Raw genomic sequence first — 24720 nt, forward strand, 5'->3', positions numbered from 1 at the left:
AATTAACCATTTTGCAGCTCCCTTTGTTATATTTCTGAGATAATACCCATTATACAATGCAAATTGTATAGGTGATAGTGAGAAAATAATGAGGGAATGAATGAGAAGGTAAGTTTTCTTGTATTGGCTAGAATCACAGAATGTCATTTTCATCTCTTCCTTCAACCCTTTTCTTTAATGTTAAAAGATAGATCCTTTATTAACGGCTTTTTTTTTTTTTTTTGGCAGTATTTCAATTAAATCAACAGCTGAAAATGGAAGAAGAATCAAACGGTAAATGCTGCTCTAGTCTTCTGTCTTTAATGAATACTGTTTCTGTTTCAGAACTAATTGCCTCACACATTTGTTGCCGTTTATACTTATTTTAAAACATTAATTACAGTAGACTATTTGAACATTTTAGTGAACTCTGAACTTCACATTTTAATTTAAACAATAAAACATTTGGTTATGTTTTCTTCTTATTCTGTCATTTTTCTTTCTATAATGTTAATTTTTTTCTCTCTGTTTGAAAATTCATATATTTCTAGTACTCATTCCTGATCTAATCTTAATTTCAATTTTTTATAATTAACATTTTAAATCATGTTTCTTTCTACTGGGCACTATATAGTTTTGCTCTCACCACTAGTTTTTCATTTTCTGTTTTACCTGTGATTTTATATTTGTTCAGCTTGACTTTTCTGTCCTTGCAGCCAGCACAGGTTAAATTACATTTCTTAACAACACACAACAATTTCTCAGCTGTGAGAAGTTCTTCATGCTGTAGGTTGAACAATAATTTAGAAGCTGTTGGGAGAAACTTTGAAAATGTTTATTCATAATTTATTTTATCAATCAAGATATCCATGAAGACCCAAATACCTTGTTTTAAATAGTGTCCCTATGGCAAGTTTTTAATGATAAAATTTGTACCCAGTTATTTTACAAATTATATTCAGTTCCCACCCTACTATAAGCTTTATTTTGAATCACAAGTTTCTCTGCCCTTCTTCCTTTCTATGCCTTTTTCGGAAGGCATTCATTTTCTATCTGTTCATCACTCTGTGCCTTAGCTCTTCTGCACACCTTGCTTCCACAACACCAGCACCTAGAGATCCTCCTTTACATACTTAAAATCAGTCTGCTTAGTCCTTTCTGCACCTACAGCTGGATCTCTACGCTGTGTCATTTAAGCTGTGCTTGTCTGGTTATACAGTAAAAGTTGCAGCAGATAAAAATTGCTACATAAGCCTAACAAAAGATGACAAAGAGCAGGAGTAAAGCAAGTGTACATCCAACTGGCTTATCTTCAGTGGAGATGGGCTTGGTCTTGCAGTGACCCTGTGAGAAAGATGATGTCTTTGTGCTGTCCAGAAGAGCTTGTCAGCTTTGTCATTGCCAAAACTTTCCGTCTGTCAAAACAGACCTGTTTCATGGAAAAGCAAGGTGGATTTGTTGCAAATGTCTCAATCAGAGTTAGGTGGCCAAAAGCATGCGAAGCAAATAGCCTCTTTTTTGGGGCACTTGCTGAAATATTGAACAGTAGAAAAGAGACTTGAAGTTGTGTATCCCTCACCTACAGGGACTGCTCCAATTCCTGGCTGAGTGGTTGAGCGGAGATTTTGTTCACTTACTTTTTCCCATGAGGTTTTTCTAATCTAATTTTCATTCTATACAAATTTTTTTTTTTTTTTGTAAAACAAAATTCTTTTTCTGGGAGGTAGAACTTCCTAGTGTATAGTGTTGTTTCTAATAATCTAGAAAAGAAAAGGAAAACCCCCCAAATTTCTAGAAAGTCATCTGTGGTAAGGTACTTCTTTCTTACGTCCCCAGGGAAGTGCTTGGTGTCAGGTTGCACCTTTCCGCCATGTATGCTAAATGAAAGTCACCTCATTACACATTTTTCTGTGTTCTTTTCTCCTCAATGTGTATTCCTCTTCAGTCATCAAGGAACTATGGGTATTCTACCTCAGCAGAACAAACCCCAGGTTTTTATGCCACAGAGAAGGAGAATTATGTTTGTAATACTATTTCCAGTTTCTCTTTGGAAGCATGCAGGAATGCAATGAGGATTTCTGGTGTCAAAGAGATTAGAAATTTTAGGATTCTTCTCCTAGATCCACATCATCCTTCAAACATGAAGTCCTGTCTGTTTCCAGAAAAAGAAAAATCCTCAAAATCAGGAGTGCAGTCCAAAAGTCTTTTTTATCATGTTTTTGGGGAAGTTTGGTTCCCTTTTTTACCTTGAGAGTTGTACAAGTGTGTGCAAAATAGTTTACTGTTACTACACTTATCCTTTAGAGGCAGGAGTTGAGATAGCTAGAATATACAGTCTCAGGAGTACTAACTGCATCGTTTCAAAACCGCATTGTTTAATGAAATACTTGGAGAGGATAATAGAATAGAAAAGGCCATCAAAAACACTTGAGGTACAATAATTCAGACAATGAACAAGTCCAAAAGAAAATACATTTTGCCTGCTTTAAAATGAATATTTGTTTCTGAATGACTTTTGAATTTTTAGAAGGAGTGGTGGGTTGTATTTTATCCTTTGTCTGCACCATGCTTCATAAGCACTTGTAAATTAAATTGTCCTTATTTTCCAGCCAAATGGTCCAAAGGAGCTTTGTCTTTAAGGAATTAATATTATATTGTTTGAAAGCTGAAGAGGCTGACTTTTTTTGGTAAATGAGCTCTTCTATGGGGCAGGGAGCCCCTGCCTTAGGCTCTTTGTTTCAATATTCAGCGTATAGAGGCTTTTCACCCTTCTAATTGATGTTGATGCTTTTGTAGCCTGGTGCTATGGTTCTTTTGTTAAAGGGGATCATAGAGAAAGCTGTGAGGATGCAAATTTTCAAAGGCACAGAAGAGTTTGTTACAAGCTGGAGTCTGACAATTTTTAGTGGAAATTGGATGGTTCACTTTATAGAATCATAGAATGGTTTGGGTTGGAAGAGATCTTTAAAGATCATCTACTTCCAACACCCCCACCATGGGCAGGGACACCTTCCACTAGACCGGGTTGCTCAAAGCTTCATCCAACCTGGCCTGGAACACTTCCAGGGATGGGGCATCCACAACTTCTCTGGGCAACATGTTCAAGTGTCTTACCACCCTTATCATAAAAAATTCCTTCCTTATGTCCTATCTAAATCTGCCCTCTTTCAGTTTAAAACCATTCACCCTTGTCCTATCACTACAGGCTTTGGTAAAAAGTCTTTGCCTTTCTTACAAGCCCCCTTTAGGTACTGGAAGGCTGCCATAAGGTCTCCCTGGAGCCTTCTCTTGTCCAGGCTGAACAACAGCCTTTCTTCACAGGAGAGGTGTTCCAGCCCTCTGGTCATTTTCATCGCCCTCCTCTGGACGCACTCCAACAGGTCCCTGTCTTTTCTCTTCTGGGGTCCCCAGAGCTGAACGCAGCGCTCCAGGTGGGGGGTCACCAGAGCAGAGTACAGGGGGAGAATCGCCTCCCTCGACCTGCTGGCCAGGTTTGATCACACTAAATGAGCTATTGCTAGCTTCTGAATTCCCAGCTGTGTATTTACGTGTATTCGAAAATCTATCATGTTCCAAAACCACGTGTCAGTCAGACCTCAAAAATTTGGAAAACTGCAGGTCAAACTTCCTGCTCCAGTTCAGTCTTTGTGGGACAAATTACTGAGGGATAATGGGGCTGGCCTAAGGTAAATATGTCTGTCAGACTACAGATTTAATTCATGCAGGCATTACCAGACAGCTTTCTATTAATAAAATTGCAGTGTACACTGTGGCATTTATTTATAAGATGACTGTGGGCTGGTATTTCATTTGTTGTTTGCCTTGCACAGAATGAGTTTAAGTCACTAAGTGGAACTTGTTTCTAACAGGCAAAAGCTGCAATCAAAAGGCGGGTGGAGAGTGTGTGATCCCAGCTTTTCAGATGTAGAAATGCATTTTCCAATTAGGAATTGTTCTTTTTTAAAAATAAGATTTATATTAAGCTGCTTTCAGATATTTAAATAACTTGTGTGCATTGCATGGGAGCAGAGATGACCTTTTAGTATCAGGGAAGCTTTATATAAAATGGTTTTCTAAAGAGTCCTTGCCTAGTGTCAGAATTTTCTCGAAAGTCTTTTTTTTCATGCTCATCTCAATGTCATGCCTCCATCCAGGCAAATAGAGCTCTTGTTGATGTGTCACATCAGAAATTGTGATGGAAATTGTACTATATGGGGATCCTTTGATACTTTTTCCTGTTGCATTTCTTGGTTATACATGTTGTCATAATCCAAATTCTGGAAGTTGGGCTTTTTCCGTGATGACTCACAGGGTTATCGCTAGAAATCTCACTAGGCCCTGTGTTCATATTTCCAGCTGTAGCATGCTGCAAACCTCTTAAATCTTTAAAGTTACACAACTTGCCTAAGGTGAGTTCGAATGATGTAGTGTTTAACCAGTCTTCTGTTGCCTCTCCCAGCATCATTACCTTTTGGGTGCATGGTAGTTACGGTCCCTGGGCTCAGACTATGCTTTTATTTATATCTTTCAAGTAACTTGCTACATATCAGTAACAGTTATAAAAGCATTTTGATATTATTTTTTACTTTACAGAAGGAGACTGGAAGATTACTGTAGTCACTGGGGATTTTGAAACAGCTGGCACAACAGCAACAGTATCCCTTTACGCTTATGGAGAAAACAAAGCTTCTGGTCCTATTATTTTGGGATCTGGGAGACACCAGCTGTTTAATCCCAACAGTGAAGATACATTTAAGGTATAGTATGGCTGTTATATAAACACTGGAGAATTCAAAACATATGCAAAATAGCTTTTCTCAAAACTGGATAACAGTGGTAATAAAAAGGACTCAAAGCAATATGTAAGGATCATTAAGAATTTCTGAGGGAGTGGCTGACTTTCATGATAGTAAGATTTGAATCAGCAAATGTATTCAGAACTGCATCAAGCAGACATGCCTCTCAGAATGTGCTTCATACCTGCATTTGGTTGTGTCATGGTGTAACCCCAGCTGGTAACTAAGCCCCACACAGCCGCTCGCTCACCTCCTTCACAGTGGGATGGGGGAGAGAATCAGAAGAGTAAAAGTGAGAAAACTCATGGGTTGAGATAAAGACAGTTTAATAGGTAAAGCAAAAGCCACGCACACAAACAAAGCAAAACAAGGCATTCATTCACCACTTCCCACGGGCAGGCAGGTGTTCAGCCATCTCCAGGAAAGCAGGGCTTCGTCACGCCTAACGGTGACTTGGGAAGACAAACGCCATCACTCCGAATGTCCCCCCTTCCTTCTTCTTCCCTTGGCTTTATATGCTGAGCATGACATCATATGGTCTGGAATATCCCTTGGGTCAGTTGGGGTCAGCTGTCCCAGCTGTGTCCCCTCCCATCTCCTTGTGCCCCCCCAGCCTCCTCGCTGGTGGGGTGGGGTGAGAAGCAGAAAAGGCCTTGACGCTGTGTCAGCACTGCTCAGCAGGGATGAAAACACCCCTGAGTTATCAACACTGTTTTCAGCACAAATCCAAAACACAGCCCCATACAAGTACTGTGAAGAAAATTAACTCTATCCCAGCCAAAACCAACACAGCTTGATGTGCTAGTTTTAACTAGATGTTATTCTTTTGCAGAGGTAGAAAAAACTTTGCCTGTTCTTTGCATTGATGTAGCAAGATGGTCCTGGCTGTGGCTTGTGCCGCTTATCCATCCTTGGAAGTGTCCACTGTAAATTCTCCCATGGGCTTCCTCAGACTTCCACTGAAGCACACTGTCGTGTGAACTTTTTCTTGGAGAAAGTAAGAAGGAAAAGGGGCGTGGCTAGGGACTGGACTCAAATCACACCAAGTAGGTTAACTCAGGTGATTTAGGCTAGTGATGTCCTACTTCTCCAAGCAAATGGGGAGATTTCTCTCTTCTTCAGAGAAACCTCAGAAAGGTGCTTCAGAAGCATGACATTTCCCAGGGCTTCTCCAAGTTCCTATAATTCCTCCAGTTTCCTCCAGTTCCTATAGTTCTTCAGGACCGTACCTGTTGCAACCATTAAATCTGTGATATGTCATTTAGATTGAAATAATTTATGCATAATAAACAGATGATGGGGAATCAGTGGCAGATAGGACAAGAAGTTTCTCTGATTTTTTTAAATTTTTGTTTTCCAGTTTGAAGTATAAATAAATAAATTCTTGCAAAGGCAAGTCAATGCTGGTCTTTCTCTTACATTTATTTAAGTTGAAAGTAACTTGGCTAAAGTTTGCAGATAATGCTGGTTTAAGATTATCTCATATCAAAACAGGAAGGTGAAATCGGTGTTTATCTGAAGACTAAATTTGAGTGTCCCTTTTCGAATCATTCTGGCTAGATGATCATCTTGGATATTTACTCAGCTGGTTAATGCTGTCTGACAGCAAGTTCTTACTCATTTATTCAGTTCGTTGAGGGAAGTACCAAGAACATTTGTTTGTTTTCTTTCTCTTTAGAAGGAACAGTAGGTTTCCCAAAGCATCATTTTTATCCTCCCAGCATCAAAGCAAGACCTTATACCTGGTCCAGGAGCATTGATGATCTGTTGCTATCCACACTAGCACCCAGGTTTAGGTCTTCTACACTGTACCTAGGTCTTCGTGCCTGATGTTTTTCTTTGGTGGTAAACCACTGAAAGCGTAGAAGAGTCTTGGAGGCTAGGCACTGCACTTTGGTGCAGTTCAAGTGCAATGAATCTGGACCAAGGAGTACAGCTTAAACATTTTAGAAAATCTAATTGTGTAATCAAACTTTTAAATTCATGTGTAATAAGACCTTTAAGCTTCAGAGGTTCCTGAGGAGGCTTCTCAATGAATTCTAACCATACCATCAAAGCTTCAAGGTTGACCAGTTTACTGTACATCCATTATTTCTCAAAACCAGTTACTTAACTTTCAGTCAGTGCTGATCAATGGGAGAGAAAGAAAAGAACAGGTAAAGTAATTTTGCTTCCTTTTCCCACATTGTTTTCCCCCTTAAATATCTCAATAATTAAAATAGTTGAATTTTTGTTAATCCAGAAGAAAGCTGTTTTCTCCAAATGTTTCAGCACTTTGTAACTCTGCAGTTTTCCAACATTAAGAGCACAATGTCATAACATCAATATTGCTAAAAACTGTGGAGTTGCAGAAAAATTGGATAGCCCCTCTTGCTTTCTATTACACTAGTTTAATCTGTTAAGTACATTGGGGAAAGCCTTGACTAAGTGGTTCTTGATTTGCAGCCTTTTTGTAGAAATGTGCTGCATATTTGAAGGCTATTTAAACTTCAGGTAACCCTTTTTTTTTCTTTTTTTTTTTAAGAAATTGTTAACTGATGCAGGGAGCTGCAAGAGTTCAGCATAATATAATGGAAAAAATACAGCACAATCATGTCCCACAAAAACAATCAAAGTGCCATCTCATTGCAAAATCCCTTTGCTCACAGATATAATCATAAGAAATGACAGAGAAATGACCCACAAAAAGAGAATGAGACAAAATTGTACTGGATTATCTTAATAAAAATCAAGACTAGTAGTGTGATAAAAAGCAAAGTTAACTGCATACTAACTTGGATACCTAAAAGTAAATAATGATTATTTGGTAATGTTAAAAAGAATGAAAAAAGAAAGTTATTAGAATTTGACTAAATGGTGCTCCTCTATATACTCCTGAGATTTTGTTGCTCATCTAGAACTTGATTTTGATGCTGCTTGCACTGCTGTATACAGCCAGGGTAAATTCATTAACTTTGCCTATCTCTGATTAAGGTTTGTGTAAACTGGATTAAAAACTGATCAACCTCCAGTGTAATGCAGGTAGACTGTAGCAAGGCTATTGCCTTTGGAGATTTCCATTTGAGGGTGGCACATGAAATTCATTGAAGGTAATTTACAGTTGTTGTGTGATGGGGAGAGTTCTTGTTTCTGACTGGAGTCTTGGGTTCTAGGTTCTCACAAGATAGTTGTGTGTAAACTACACTGTATTTGCCCTTGTGGCTTAACAATTTTTCCTACCAGATGCGAAAGTCAGGGATGAACAAAATGGGAATGGGAAAGAAAAGAAATTTAAATTTGATGGATTTTCCTTTCTGCTCTGTAATTGTTCCTGCATGTTCAAAGAACCTACTTCTAGGCTATGGTTTTCTGCTTCTGTTACTCTTCAGGCATATTTTTTAGGGCATAATTTTTCTGTTGAGAGTCATTCCTCCTCCAATAAAGGGATATCAATCTACCATAAGTTACAGCTTTCATCACAACTGTGATCTGTTTCCTGCATTTTCCTCTGGTGTCATCGCAGTCCCTGAGTATTCTCAGTATATCAAAAATACTGATTTTGGCAGTATGTTGAGTTGCTCAAGACACTGAAGCTTTAATTATATTGTAAATTATATTCTCCAGAGCTCTGTATTCTCCATCATCATTCTTTGAAACATGACGAATTATCTCTTATGAGCGTACACACTGTTTGATAAAGAAATTCTTTTTATAAGTATTCTTTTAATGTTTGGTCATGCCCAATATTCCCCTCTGTGTCAAAGAGAACTAAGCAGAAGACTGTAAGCCTATTATCTTCCATAAAAGCCAGCTACAATCTCTCAATTTTTATTACTTCAATACAGAATAATTCCATACATTTAGGTACAAGTTCTGCTCTTCTAGTAACAATGAAGTCAGTAAAAGCACTAACTGGTTCAGTAGATCTCCTTTCAAAATATTGTATGCTAGCCTTAGTGAGAGTGGCAGGTCCTAGCACCTCCTTAACAAGAATTCTTCCATGCTTTGCTTTGTGAATTTGCTTCATTATCAGCTCTGCAATCTCTTTAAGGCAGTGTTGGTCTTACTGATCCCAACATGTTGTCAAGTTTATCTTAAATAACGCTTTATTAAGCTATTAAGAGTACTGGATTTTTTTCTTAAGAAATTTTCAAAATCTTCACTTTAACCTTATGTTATATTGTTGTAGTTGGTGGCTGTCTTTGTAAGGAAGATAGCTGTTCTGTATTTGCAAGCATGGGACATGGAGTATGCATGATATTTTAGGAGAACTGGAAACTGAAATCCATCCCTGGTGTGAATTTTGCTGCATGAGCCCATTTCTCAAACTTGTAAAGCTGGTGCCTTATCCAGTTGCACTATTTAAAGTTTCTTCATCTGTATAAACAGTCCTTTAAACATTGCCATACTCTTATCAGGGCAAAATGCCAGAAAGTAATATAGGTAGATGAAAAGCAGGGCTCCTACTAATACTTGCAGAGATACTTGAACATAAATAGTGTTCCCGTGATGAGGTTGTTACAGTATTAAAACCAGCCTTTTTCATTCCAGTTACATGTACCTTGTTTGTAAAGAATTGTGTTCACCAGATGCGCCTTATGCTGCACCATGGAGGCATTACACTTAGAAGTTTATCTGTTGTTTTTCATTTTGGTTTTCTCCTGTTTAAATAAAATTATCAGTCATTTAAAATAATCCATGCATTAATAATTGACACTCCTTCCTTTAGAATCAGCCCTATGGACTGCAAGTATCTGTCGTGTTTCACTGTGTGTCTTTCACTCCTGTACTTTGGATCCAGATTCATTCTTTCATCAGTCAAAACTGATATCTCTAAAGTAAAATAAGAAGCAGTGAGAGAAAACCAAATGTTATAAAAATAGGTTGAAACGAATCCATTTTCAAGCTTTTCCTCCCATTGTTAAAATAAAAGAGCCTGTAACAAGCTCAGAGAGAATCTTCCCAAGTGGGAAGATTGCAAAAGTGACCGCAAGCACTAATGTAGCTATCCACTCTCTTAACCATGGGACTGCCAATGCCTAAAAGCTGGGCATAGCTTGTGTCCTGCTGTTTTCCAGCTGTCCCTGTTTGCCATAATGCCCATTTAGGTCCAGAAACAGTTGAATAAAACTTAGAGAAACCCAGGCTTTAGTCAGATACGCTTAAGGCAGCATAAAACAGTCATACTGCTGGCTTTAATTCCACTTGAAACTGTCCATCTCTCTACAAAATGTGTATGATAACAACATGAACCTCATTCCTTACTGAGATAAAAGGGAGAACTATGATAAATGATCTCCATCAGCTACTGACTGTGCATGAAGCAAAACTTAGCTTGTTCCAAAAAAACCACATAGAAGGATCTTAAAGAGCTCACAAACAATCTTGGAGAAAAGCACAATTCATTTCATCTTCAAGAAATGAGAGTGAGTGAACATGGTGCTACTTGTTCAGTAATTCTGCAGTATGGAGTACTCAAGTATGGACTGTGTATACATATATATGTTTTTCCCTTTTAAGGTAGTTTCTTGAGGGAACTTTACATACTCAATTTCAGGTTTAATCTTTCAGCCATGTATCTAGAAAATGTCTTTTTTCCCCTGCGTGATGGCAACACAAGTCCAAGATGAATACATATTAAAAATCCCTTTCTGTCTGTCTTGAGTCACTCCTCTGTCCTGGGTTATGCTGTCCATTTAGCCCCCCTGGTAGGCTTCAGGTGTTTTTTTCTGAAATTTTCTGACACTAATTTCCTTTGTAAAAAGTCTCCCCCTGTTAAGAGCTCCCCCACCTTCCCATGTCAAGAGCCCACATCCAGTTTCTGCCTTGACTAATCCATGCTTTTGCCTTGCCTTCCACTCAGCCATTTTCTAGTCTATTCGCATTCATATGCCCCCCATCATCTCAGTATCTGAGCACTTTTCAGAAGTGAGTGGTATGACTAATGTGTGGCTTATTCTCTCACTCTTGCTCTTAAAAATGATTTTTTTGTTTGGGCTTGGTACAACTCTGTAAAGAAAATAGACACTTTATACCATACAGACCTTATGCTAAACAAGATGAGATCAATTTATCTTGCATTGAAACAGAAGGTGATAAAGTTTTTGATGGCCTTTACTTTATATGGCCAGCTCTTTGGCAGCGCTTTAACAGTTCTATCTCCTGCAAAAATTATTTTCATTGTGCATTATAAGGATTTCTTAGTACTAGCAGTATTGAATCTGGTTCTCACCCTAGCGATAATTATGTCAATAAGGTCATGCTTTTCCTCTGAGTGTTACAAGATTACAGACTCGTTGAGGTTGGAGGGGATCACTGAGGATTTCCTAGTCCAGGCCCTTGCTGAAAGCAGGGCCAGCTTGAGTAGGTTGCTTGGGACATTGTCCAGTCACGTTTTGAATATCTCCCGCTCTACAGCCTCTCTGGGTTATCTGTTCCAACATTTGACCACTCTCACCCATTTTTTTTCTCATATATTTAAGTGGAATTTATGGTATTTCAACTTGTGTCCATTGCCTCTTGACTATTCACTAGATACCACTGAGATGAGTCTGGGTCTGTCTTCTTTAGCCGCTCCCATCAGGTATTTATACACGTTGGTAAGACCTTCCCCTGACCCTTCTCCTCTCCAAGCTAAACAGTCCCAGCAATGTCAGCCTTTCCTCATGTGAGAGATGCTCCAGTCCCTTCATCATCTTCATGGCCTCTCACTGGATTCTTTCCAGTATGTCCATGTCTTTTGTACTGGGAAGCCCAGAATTGGACACAGCACTCCTGATGTGTCTCGTCAGGGCTGAGTAGAGGGAAATAATCACCTCCCTTGACCTGCTGACAACACTCTTCCTACTGCAGCCCAGAAGGCTGTTGACCTTTATGTCAGGAGGATATAAAAGAAAATAAAAATCCTTTAGTCCTTAGGAAGGCAATACAGAAAGTCAAAGTCTGATGTGCTCACAGTAGCCTACATGGTTGAGAGCAGACAGTGTTAGATGTAATTTTTTTTCCAGAGCTCATGACTTCATGCCTGAGTGATAAATATTGCTGTAAATCCACCAAGAGATGACTGACATATATTGCAGAGGCTGGTTCATAGTCTGTCGGTGATTACAGAATCAACAGTCAAAAGCAGAGTAAATCAGAGATCCAGTCCTACTCCTAGGTTGTGGACTGAGGTGACAACTCTGTACCTTTTCTTAAATGAATCTTCATGTGTCTTCAGACTCTCTGAAGCACTATTATGTACTCACTTGCATAATCTTTCTTATCGTGCATCACTTTTTCATGCATAAGGTGCACTTGTCCAACCACAGCATCATTCAGTTAGCATGATGTGCATGCATGTGGTGAAGGTTAAGTAGGGTTTAAATTTTCTCACATGGCCTGACCTTTGTTGAGCTTTCTTACAGCCAATGTTGGGCTGTATTCTAGTTAACATCCTCTGGTAGGCAGTGTTTTAACTCCTCACCTAAGCACCGTGGGAAGTTTCAAATCCAGTAAAATACTCCTGGTCTGACTTGGAAAAGTGCAGATCACTCAGAAAAACCTCAGATATGTGAGTGGTTACATGCTCCTAACATGGGAGTTTTGTGCTTACTTTCAAGAACTGACACCCTGATACTGTAAATAATTGGTGTTAGCATAACTTAACTAACCACACAGTAAAAGAAAAGTTCTTGCAGAGCTTTAATGTTATTCTTAAAACATTTTTCCATTTGTTGTCCTTGAGGGTGGAAAAAAAAAAGCTGTCTGTTGGTACCATGAATTTGGCAGGTAACAACAGTGTGACATTTCTTTTCTCTAACTAATCTGATAACAGGTAATTGGCATCCATTTTAGTGACTAGTAGCACATTATTAGCCTGTATAAGAAGGTCAAGTGAATGAATATTGATATCTCTGATACAAGATGAAAAGAGCTTGAATGGTTTGGAAAAGAAAGTGTTTAACTGTCACCATGCAATGAGCAGTACTTGTTTACCCAGTTTATTTTTGTGAGCAAAGAAAGTATGAAGTGGGAAAAAAATTATGTTGATTTTTGTGTGGCCTTTAATCCTACTACTTACATGTTATATCCACCTTTTTCATGAGACTGTTAAGTTTCTGTGTGAACACCTGTGATGTATTCTAATTCCTGAGTTAGTGTATAGCTGTGCCAAGTTTGTTGGACACAATTAACAAATGGGCTGAATTCAGACATCTGGAAAATGCAAGCACCCTAGGTGGACCCTGAGTACTCTACTGGTACAGTAGTTATATTTTTGGTAACATTTACCAGCTGTATGCTCACTATTTAAAAATATCTTCTACTTCCAAAGATTTCTCCATTATATGCAGGTGCTGTAGAATTTAAACTAATGCAGTCAATGATTTCACTTTCTTTTGGGAATCCAGCTGCTGCACATGATTTCTCTGAAATTCTGTTAATGACATGGCCTTACATATGAAATTAATAACTGTCTGTCAAGCGTAGCCTCTAGCGGTTGTGTTAGACTTTGGGATTTTGGTGTAGCTTCTTCTGAAGTGTTGACTTATCCAAATGATTTTCATGCTAGCCTGAGTTTATTTCAAAGAGATTGCAGGATATTTTCTGTACAACAGGAATACAGTGACGTTATTTGGTTATTTCAGTATATAAAAGAGAAATGGAGTCATTACACAGATTTTTTTCCATCCTTTTATTGAAGTATCTTTCCACTGAACAGTCTCTTCTTAAGCCAAGGAACTCTTACTTTACTTTTCACTTAGTTAAACATCTCAAGTACATGAAAATAGGTCATACTGACTTCACTCAAAATATCATAGGTATGCTAGGGACTAAAGAGTATTTGCATAGCTTGTTTAGCCATGGAATTAAAATTTAGTCCTTGCATCCTCTTTAGGAAGAACGTCTTGCTGATAAACCTGGATTTCAATTTATGCTTAGAGACAAGTTGTAAAATATGAGCTTTGTTAAGCTTCAATTTCAAAAAGTAAGGCCAAGTTTTCTAATGCATGGTTTAATGAAAATGTTCCCATTGCCTTTGGTAAGAAGAGAATTTAGTCCTAAGCTTGTACAAAAAATAAACCGTACCAATGCGCAAAGTACTTGATTGCATTGATTACCAGGCTAATTGTGTTTAACTGCTTGCAAACATTTAGGATATGAGTGTGGCTGAGCCAAAGCTACCATTGCTTGAAAATGTGGCCCTTTTGAAAGTGGTGGACAGTTTTTACAATAATATGTATTGGTACTGATACTATAAAATATAATGAGTGTTGATATCATTCATAGAATCATAGAATGTTTTGGGTTGGAAAGGACCTTAAAGATCATCTAGTTCCAATCCCCCTGCCACGGGCAGGGACACCTTCCGCTAGTCCAGGTTGCTGAAAGCCCCATCCAACCTGGCCTTGAACTCTTCCAATCATGGGGCATCCACAACTTCTCTGGGCAACATGTTGCAGTGCCTCACCACCCTCGCAGTAAAGAATTTCTTCCCTATGTCTAATCTAAGTCTCCCCTCTTTCAGTTTAAAGCCACTAACCCTTGTCCTATCACTACATGCCCTTGTAAAAAGTCCCTCTCTGCCTTTCTCCTAGGCCACCTTTAACTACTGGAAGGCTGCTTGCTATAAGGTTTCCCAGGAGCCTTCTCTTCTCCAGGCTGAACAACCCCAACTCTCTCAGCCTGTCTTCATAGCTGAGGTGCTCCAGCCCTTTGATCATCTTCATGGCCTTGCTCTGGACTTGTTCCAACAGGTCCATGTCCTTCTTATGTTGGGGGCCTCATAGCTGAACACAGTAATCCAGGTGAGGTCTCACAATAGCGGAATAGAGGGGCAGACTCACCTCCCTCAACCTGCTGGTCACACTTCTTTTGGTGCAGCCCAGGATATGGTTGGCTTTCTGGGCTGTGAGTGCACATTGTTGGGTCATGTTGAGTTTCTCATCAACAAAAACCCCAAGTCCTTCTCCTCAGGGCTGCTCTCAATACACTCGTTGCCCAGCCTGTATTTGTGTTTGGGATTGCCCTGAGCCATGTACAGGATGTTGCACTTGGCCTTATTGCACTTCATGAGTTTTGCACAGGCCCACCTCTCAAGCCTGTTGAGGTCCCTCTGGATCGCATCCCTTCCCTCCAGCGTGTCAACTGCACCACAGAGCTTGTCATCAGCTGAGGGTGCACTCAATTCCACTGTCTATGTTGCCAACAAAGATGTTAAACAGGTCCAGTCCCAATATGGACCCCTGAGGAATGCCACTCGTCACTGGTCTCCACTTGGACATTGAGCTGTTGACCACAACTCTCTGAATGCAACCATCCAGCCAATGCCTTATCCTCCAAGTGGTCCATCCATCAAATCCATGTCTCTCCAGTTTAGAGACAAGGATGTCGTGCTGGACATTGTCAAATGCTTCACACAAGTCCAAGTAGATGACGTCCATTGCTCTTCCCTTATCCACCAATGCTGTAATGCCATTGTAGAAGGCCACCAAATTTGTCAGGCATGATTTGCCCTTAGTGAAGCCATGCTGGCTGTCACCAATCACCTCCTTATTTTCCATGTGCTTTAGCTTAGTTTCCAGGAGGATCTGCTCCATGATCTTGCTGGGCACAGAGGTGACACTGACTGTCCTGTAGTTCCCCGGGTCTTCCTTTTTTCCCTTTTTAAAAAATGGGGGTTATGTTTCCCCTTTTCAGTCAGTGGGAACTTCACTGGACTGCCATGACTTCTGAAACATGATGGATAGTGGCTTAGCCACTTCATCCACCAGTTCCCTCAGGACCCATGTATCCATCTCATCAGGTCCCATGGACTTGTGCACCCTCAGGTTCCTTAGATGGTCTTGAACCTGATCTTCTCCTACAGTGGGAGTTCTTCATTCTCCCAGTCCCTGCCTTTGGATTCTGTGACTTGGGCGATGTGGCTGGATCACCTGCCAGTGAAGACTGAGGCAAAAAAGTTGCTGAGTACTTTAGCCTTCTCCATATCCTGGGTAACCATGCCTCTCGTTTCCTTCTGGAGAGGGCCTACATTTTCCATAGTCTTCCTTTTATCACTGATGTACCCAGAGAAGCTTTTCTTATTGCCCTTGACATCCCTGGCCAGCTTTCATTCTATCAGGGCTGTAGCTTTCCTAACCTGATCCCTGGCTGCTTGGACATTTTCTCTGTGTTCCTCCCAGGCTACCTGTCCTTGCTTCCACCCTCAGCAGGCTTCCTGTTTGTGTTTGGTTTTGCCCAGGAGCTCCTTGTTCATCCATGCAGGCCTCCTCGTGTTTTTGCCTGATGTCCTTTTTGTTGGGATGCATCGCTTCTGATCTTGGAGGAGGTGATCCTTGACTATTAACCATCTTTCTTGGGCCCTTCTTCCCCCAGGGCTTTACCCATGGTACTCTACCGAGCAGATCCCTGAAGAGGCCAAATTCTGCTCTCCTTAAGACCAGGGTAGCAAGCTTGCTCTGCACCTTCCTCACTGGCCTAAGGATCTTGAACTCCACCATTTCATGGTCACTGCAGCCAAGGCTGCCCTTGAGCATCACATTCTGCACCAGCCCCTCCTTGTTGGTGAGAACAAGGTCCAGCATAGCACCTCTCCTTGTTGGCTCCTATTGCCTGAAATACTACAAAGAGAATAGAATTGCTACTATCGTTGTATTCACAATGATATTAATAAGGTTAATAAGTGCTGGCAATCTCTCACATAAGCAGGGTCTGTATGAGGTCCATCCCCTTTAGAGCTTATCACAGAATTTGGTGCAAATTGGTTGACTCCTCAGAAGGAGTTTCACAGTCAACCAACAAGTGAACTGTAAATGATGATTCAAGTGTTTTGTAAAATACTTTCTCGGAAGGGCATGAGGTTGGCATTTGTCAGAAGACCTCTCTAATAGACAGTCCCTAAGAAGATCAATGTATCTGATGTTTGTGATACCTAGATTCCTTTACCTCAATGAGATATCTCTGTTTCCATGCCCTTGTTTGTTACCTCTGCAGGAGTTTAGGTCTTATTAATGTTCTGTACATGGCTGACGTAAGCCACATCAGAATGGCAGCTTCATACCCCCAAACTGTTACGTCTTAAATTTTATGACTTTGAATTTCCACCCATGTCCAAATTCTGTCATATCAAGCTGAAGAATTTACAGGGAGAAAGGAACTTTGCAAAGCAATTTTTAATATTTTTAATAAACAGACATTTGAATCTCCACAATGCTTTGACTGTGTGCTTTGGTTGAGGATTAGATGTCTGATGATTTGGTCAATGCTCTGTTGCAGAGGCCAGCAAAGATTAGCCTCAAGCTGCTGCTTTTGCTGCAACACTGTTGTTCAGTGCTCACCAGCAGCAGTGTGCCTTGAGAAGCAGGACTGGCCAGCTGAGGGACTATTGTGCTAACTCAGGTGTACGGTTGCCAGGACACTAGCAAGTTTGTTCAGGGCAGGGTAGACAAAATGCATCAGTCTTCCATCTCTGTGGGTCCTTGTCATTTAGGAAGTTTGACCACCTGCAGCATCCAATTACAGTGTGGCGGAGGAATATCTTTATTATATTTCCCACCTTCTTCAGTAGATTTGCAACATATTTGCTGAGCAGCTTGTTGCTATTCCTCCCTTATTCTGTCTGCACAACTTCTGCTAGTGGCAACAGAAATTGCATGATTATATGAGAGACTAGGTAACTGTAAGTGACATCACATTATCCTTGAGCAAAACCACTAGCTTTACAAAGTTAGCTGCGAGAATTACAATTGATAATTTTTGATCTATCAATTGAGTTATGGAAAAAACCCAACTAATCCAAGACGAACAGAAAATTTTAGAGAAAATACAGAATTTTGGACTTGTGTCTTCTTCTGAGCATCTCAAAACTTATGAAGAGAGCTTTGCAGTGTCCCTGTGAAAGACATGTAAGTGTTGTCCTTGTTGTATAGTTAAGAAAGGGAAACAAAGAGGGCTTGTGAATTATGTAATGTTTCTCAGGAAGCCTAAAGCAGACCCAGGAATAAAATCTAGTTGTCCGATTTCCAGAGTGATACTTTAGTCCTGGGACCCATCCTTACTTTTCTGCATGGCCATTTATTGCAGTTCTGTTTCCGTATAAAATGGAATGTTACTTTTACAGCCATGGTGCCCTAATATAGAACTTACAGAAACAGTTAATCCTGACACCAATGCACGTAAAGATAGAAGACAAAGAGAAAAGTGGGCCATAGCAGACTGATAATGGTAGGAATAGTTAATAGGGCTCTGCTGATGGTAACTCTATGGACTGCAAAATATATTTTTTCATGCAGCAATGACTGAAAGTACTTCTGCTTGTTAAAATATTTGGCTAGAAATAGAGATTTACATTATACTGCTACAAACTGGATTGTGTCAAGAGATCTAGAACCAGACTGAATTGTTTGAGCCCTTTAGTCACTTTAAATAATATGGTACTGAAGTAAATAAAATTACGCTTGCAGACTACTCCATATGCTTTTGTTTGATTGCTCTGTGATTTGTTGTATATTTAAGGCTTCCTTTTCTAAAAAAATCTGTTACACCAGGATACATTAGCTGCACATTTAGCTTGCATGCTCAGTGTAAGAAGGATTGCTAAAAGACAACATTATAATTTCTTATTAAAATCTGTTGGGTTTTCTTTTTTCTTTTTTTTTTGGCCATTACAGATTAATTTCAGAGATCTTGGGCAGCTATATAAAATCCGCATTGGCCACGACAACACTGGAAATGATCCCAGTTGGTACCTGGAGGAAGTCAGACTTGAAAGAGTAGTCCCTCCTTCTGATGAAGAGATTTGTCTCCGCATGGAGTGCTGGCTTGCAGAAGACAAGGGTGAAGGTGATACCTGGAGGGAAGTGGCAATAAGAAACCCCGCAAAGGAGCTTTTGCCATGTACGTGCTCAGTATTTTAGATCATGTGTTCACTAGCCATATCCTGTGAGTATGGCGGCTTTTCATGCTTCTTCCAGGGCAGACTGCCAAAAGCCAGCATAACCATGAAACAATCCTTTCCAGATACTTTCTAGTTCCGCAGAAGTGGAAAGTGATCATTTTACCCCACTCTTTTCCTCCACAAAATCAGAATAATAGCCGTGGCCAGGGCATCTTACCCCTATAAAATTCTTGGTCTCTCAGAGTGCCCCTAAATCACTGGCAAGTACTGCTTCTTAGAGCAACACATCAGGCAGGAAATCAAGGCATTATCAAGGTATGTAGTTGTGTGACATCCAGCTCCTTTTAGCAAGTTTGATACCATCCTTTCTTGTGCTGCATAAAATATTCTTTACCAGAAATCCATGATCCGAATCATCATACACAGGTTTTCCAAATCAGACTCAAGTCACAAGCATTCATACAGAAGTTGTTAGCTGCAGGGTGGCACTTTGGTACTTCAGAGTTTACCACAGCTTTGACACACTTTGTTCTCTTCAAGGGAAGTGGGAAATAGCCCATCATATAAAGTTATTATTTAAAAATTCCTGGGCCTCTACAAAGGAATAAGGAGCCAGTGTAATCATTTAGCACGATGGGATTTTTTAATAGAATTCTCTTTACATCAACAGAATGACAATCATGCAGCTGATAGACAATACTGTCTCACAGTCTTACACAGATAGGTGCTATCATTCAGGGAAACTGTATTCAAACTGAAGCAGTGAATGTTGCAAGGAATCAGTGATTCAACATAAAAAAGGGTCATCATGCATTTAGTGACAATCAAATAATTTCAGAAGAAAATATCAAACAAGTGGAAAACCTCAGATGAAAAGAATATAATTCTCTGAAAAAGCATCAAGACTAGTGATGTGTGAATGTTTTCCATGGGTTTTAAGGCCAAAGGGGACTACTGATCTCTGTTACAGAGGCCAGAAAATGCTGAGAAACCCACGTGCCAGCTCACATTTGCCCTCTCCTCTTCTCTTTTGTTGTTGTTGTTGTTGTTGTTGTTGTTGTTGTTGTTGTTAATTATTCTGCAGAGTATTTAGTGACTTCAACAAGAGATTTCAAAACTTGGGACTGAGCAGGATCAACCAGGCCCTATAATCATTAACGTATACCACACTACCATATGCCACCTCTTACAGTGACGTAAATACGGTATACTGGTGCAACAGAAAAATAGTGCAGAAGCCAATTAGTTGTATGAACAATTAATTCAACATCAATAACTCAAATCTGCACTATGCAGTCTGAAATACTCATTCATAGAAAAGTACTAATATTCTGGTAGGTGCACTCCATTTACATACTTGTATGTGAAAAATCAAGTCAGTTCTATCAAAGGCTGGGAATATGTTTAAAACAGTACATTTATTTACTTTTTAATCATTACATTACTGCACCTTTCCTTGCCTTTGCAGGAACATTATTAAAATATGTGTCTCAAAGTTTGTAAGAAAAGATACATTAGAAAGAATTTGGAAATTTCCCAAAATTGTAAGTTTTATAAATTAATTATTGATTTTAGGCACATTTAAATTGAACATCAATATAAACTCAGCAAGGCCTCCCAAGGATTTCCTATTTAGTTTCTCAAGAACAAGCAAATTAAACACTATCCATTTGCATTTCCCATTTAAAAGCTAATTTCTTACAAATACTGGACAAACTACATCAAGTCACTTTCTCCAGCAGAACAAATGAGGTACTACTTATTACTTAATGATAATCTCTGATATGATTTAGTAATTTGTATCCTGTACTCTTAATTCAATCTGGTATCTTCTAGTGCTACTAAATTTGCTTAACTATAAAAGTGATGTGCTGGAAACTTTAAACAAAATGAACACATATAAACTAATCTCAGGACACATTGGTTTTTTTATCGCTGCTCTTTAACACTTACTTTATTACTCAACTTCTTTCTTAGAAGAAAGGGTAATTTTTTCCTTATCCTTTTTTCTCCCTTTCTCCAGCCAAACTCTACTATGTACTCAATATGGACCCAAAACCTTGGAGCTGATTTTTGATTCCTTGTCTTTCCTTTTTCTAGCTTCATTTCTTAACGTCCTAAGTTATTTCCTGATTCTGTCAGCTTTTCTTTACCTTCCTCTCTGAAATTGCTTTTTTTTCATCCAAATTTCTCACCTTGGTGAATCCCCTTACTTTTTCTGGCTGTCCCTCAGCCAATTCAAAAACTGACACTAATCTGTTCTCCTATTCAAGTGATGCTTCCATTTCTTTCTCAGTATCTCCACCATACCAGTCTCAACTTCCATGTGTAACTCAGGTTTCTTATGCCTCCAATGTATGTTTGCCTTTGTCTTCCCTTCTTTTCTTATTTTTTTTCCCCATTGCCAAGGCTTCTAGGTCCGTGGCTTCTTTTTCTCTTCATATTCCATCTTCTCTTTTGCTTTTCCAGCCCTGGAGATTTAAAAAACTTCACCCCATCTGTCTTTGAAGTTGTCCCTGAATTGAGCATGCTGTTGAACCAAATGATCCCTGGAGGTCTGCTCCAACCTGGTTTTTTCTGTGATTCTTCCACCCAGTCCCACTTTTTTTCTGGCGGTTCCAGATATTTTTAGTTTACCAAACTTTATAAGTATTGGATTGTTTATTTGTTGCTGTTCTGATATAGTTTCATCCCCTAGTTACGTTGTGATGCACAAAATCAAAGAAAAATTGTTTAAGTATTTTCTAAGTGATAGGTATTGGAAATTAGCGATCACGTCCTGAACTGGGTAAATCTTAAGTGTCATTCAATGCAAATAACATAGAAACTTTATTCTGAATGCTTTTGACTCAGCTTTATAACATCGTGACAACACAGGAGTGTTAGGGGAATCAGACCAGATCTGGCAGCTCAATGTAGTGAAGCTGCTGCAGCTGCATGGCCCCAGGTCCAACCAGTGGCGAGGCCGAGCACGTGTTCCCAGGCAGCACACTCAGGGAGACCACATCTATATACCACATCTATATACATGTATATACATGGCCAGCAGCACAGGTAACCCAAGCACACAGAGCAGTCGCCCACACACAGACAGCACCAGCAGGCTCATCCCGCTCCCCTCTTTGGCTGAGCAGCGTGGATGTCCACAATAGGAGGGAATATATACGTCTATGCATATGTACAAGGCGCATGCTTCCGGCAGCTAGGCTCACACACTCTGTCTGCTCAGCAGCTGACCCTGGATGCCAGTGTCCCCAGTTGATGGCAGCTGGACATATGAGCCCCCGAGGCTGCAGCCCCGCTCCAGCTGCTGGTACAGACCACCTCACACACACACACACATGCACACACTGAGCTGTCTCGCCCTTAGAGACTCACATACACTCCAGCAGGTCTCACCCATAGAGACACCCTTACCCCATGGCATCTCTGGCAGCTGCTGGGACTCCCGTGGTCCCTCCAAAAGTCAGCTGCTCATGTGGTCTTGCACTTAGAGACATGGGTCTCTGACCCCTGGTCCCACTCCACTTGCTGACACTTAATTTCACTCCCTCCAGTCTCTCCAGTCGCTGTGATGCAGGACCCCAGCTGGGTCCCGGTCCAGTTGCTGGCACTCAGACCCCATACCCACACATGCAGACGTACACAGAGAACAGAGAGCCCTTCACGCAGTAAAAGAGTTAGAAAGCAAATTAATATGAAGGTGGGACAGACTGCACCGATCAGGTGCAGGACACAGCCAACCATACTAACCAGCCCTTTTGATCCCCTGATCTCTCTATTTTCCCACACTTGTTCCTCCCCAAATCACCTAGATCCATCTCTTTCCCTGCCTTTGGTTTCTCCCCTAAATGCCCCATAATAAGTCCTGTGCAATCCCAAAATGCTCTTCCCCTCTGTCCCATATTGCGTTCCACACCCCTAGGCAGAAAAACCCAGCACTCCGAAAGATACTCCAGAATTGACACATTGTGATGGGTTTCATGCCTGGACACTGGGACTGAGACTCTCCTGGGACAGTTCTGCAGGGCTGGGAGAGGGTGTCCCTTCCTCCGAGTCCTTGATATGGGTTCCCACCTGCCCCTGTGCTTGTGGAGATGGGCTGATGGCTCCTGTGATGGGCCTGGGAGAAGCCAGAGCAGGGTGTCAGTTGGACTGCCAATATCTGCCTGTGCTCCTTTGTGAGTGTGCAGAAGACCTTTATCGCACATCGTAACATGGATTGTCTTCAGATATGGCTGAAGTTTTGATCTAAAGGGGTGTATGGTACAAGAAGTGTTGAATTTTCTTACTGTTCTGTTTATGTGAACATAAACTTCAAATGAGAATATAAATGGGGAATTCTGCCCTGTTGTTGTTCACATAATCAAAGGAATAACTGTACTGAATTGAGATAAAAGACAAATATTGAGGCTGAGGCAGGAAAAATTCCAGCTCAAAAGATTTAGGTTTCATTTCCACTTGGAGAAATGTGCAGGCAAATAGAGAAAGGTTAGAATGTGCCCACTGACTGAAATAGTGCAAAAGATGACCAAAGCAAATAGTAATGACTCAAGCACTATCTCTACAAAATTTGTATCCCTGTTTAATCACTCAAGAGGCACCAACTACGTAGCTAAAAAGTCAGACTTCCCTTTCCTGTTGTAAAATTGATTAGTAAGTGTGTTTTTTCAAAGCTAACAATTTTCTTATACATTATGAAGAATATTCCCTGTATATTTTTTAGAATATTGCTCCAAATAGCAATAGTGGAAATTAGAAAGCCTGAGAACTGTAATTCTAATTGAAATGTCTTCACCTGATACTCATTTTTTATTTATGTCTTCTCAAATAATCTATGCACCACTTCTGAGGAAGATAGTCCCTCTCAACCACTATCAGCCATTAAGAAACTGTTCTCTTTTAGCCTTAATGCTGCACCAATCTGTATCTCTACCCTTCCATCGTGGCAAAATGCCAAACATTTTTTCTGCAACCCGGGTAGTAAATACTAAGTGATAAACCCACGTGACAGAGATTCAACCTTGCTGTTTAATAAATCAAGCCAAAAATGACTATTTCATTCAAGTGGGCATGTCATATGGAAGAAAGGCAGAACCTGGAGCAGTACTGTGTAATACTGTTCTAATATCTTGGATTGCCATCATTAAGGGAGGACCCAATAGAAACAGTTTGACAATTTTAATGTTGTGTATCATTTACCATCTCTCTAGGTTTTGTGTTCTTTGGCCATTTTGCCTGTTTACACTAGCAGCCTGATGGGAGTGGATTTGCGCAATGAGGGGGTTGGTGCTAAAAATCCAATAAGCTAAGGGTCCAATGTCCTCATCATGTGTGTTTAGGGGGAAAGTTACTCTGGGCTTGTTCTGGTCTTTTCCCACAAACTGACTGCCAACTTGTGGCAAGATTGTTATCACTGTGTTCCTGGAACATATCCTCTGGTTTAATTTCATCCAAAAAGAATCTAATTTTTACTCTAAAACGACTCCATGCTGCAAACTGGAAAGAATTAAGGAGGGCCAACCAGGGAGTCAGTTTCTTGATTCAAACTAATGTGCTGTGGTAGGCACACCAGTGTCGTTAGGCTCAGACAGCTGTAATGCAGAGGAAGCTTACCTAATGTACTTTGAGTAATAAGTGATATTTATCTTGAATTCATCTGCTCTTAACTAGAATTCTAAAATAATGACTGTACTTTTCTTTTAGCAGAATTACTTTGAAAAGAACTGACAATAGGACAGTAGCTTATACTAAGTCGGCAGAAAAAGACCAATATTTCTGCAGTGAAAACTTTCATTATCTTATTCTTACCAATAATTTTTTCTTTAATTCTATTAGGATTATTTTCTTCTTCTCCCAAAACATATCAAAATATTAATTTAGTCTTTAATGCAAGGCAACCTGCGATGCTTGCTTACCGTTTATATTTTCCAAAGGAAAATGTCATAAGTAACAGAATTCTGTAGCTTACTTCTTTAGAAGGAAATGAGAATTATATACTGTGATTGCAGATTGGGGCCAAACTAACTCTTAGCATTGGTGACTGATCAGGAATATACCAACCTTCTATATTGGAAACTCTGATTC

At 40.0% G+C, this 24720-nt stretch overlaps 1 protein-coding gene across 1 annotated transcript in view; it reads left to right on the top strand.

The window, feature by feature from the left end:
- RP1 (RP1 axonemal microtubule associated) overlaps nt 1–24720 on the top strand; it is a 186985-nt gene that overhangs the window by 64182 nt on the left and 98083 nt on the right. The window contains exons 26-27 of the mRNA XM_049828448.1: nt 4573–4736; nt 18407–18632. Coding sequence (XP_049684405.1) covers nt 4573–4736; nt 18407–18632 — 390 coding nt within the window. The remainder of the gene's footprint in view (nt 1–4572; nt 4737–18406; nt 18633–24720) is intronic.

Source organism: Accipiter gentilis, chromosome 2, assembly GCF_929443795.1.
Source record: "Accipiter gentilis chromosome 2, bAccGen1.1, whole genome shotgun sequence".
Lineage (NCBI taxonomy): Eukaryota > Metazoa > Chordata > Aves > Accipitriformes > Accipitridae > Astur > Astur gentilis.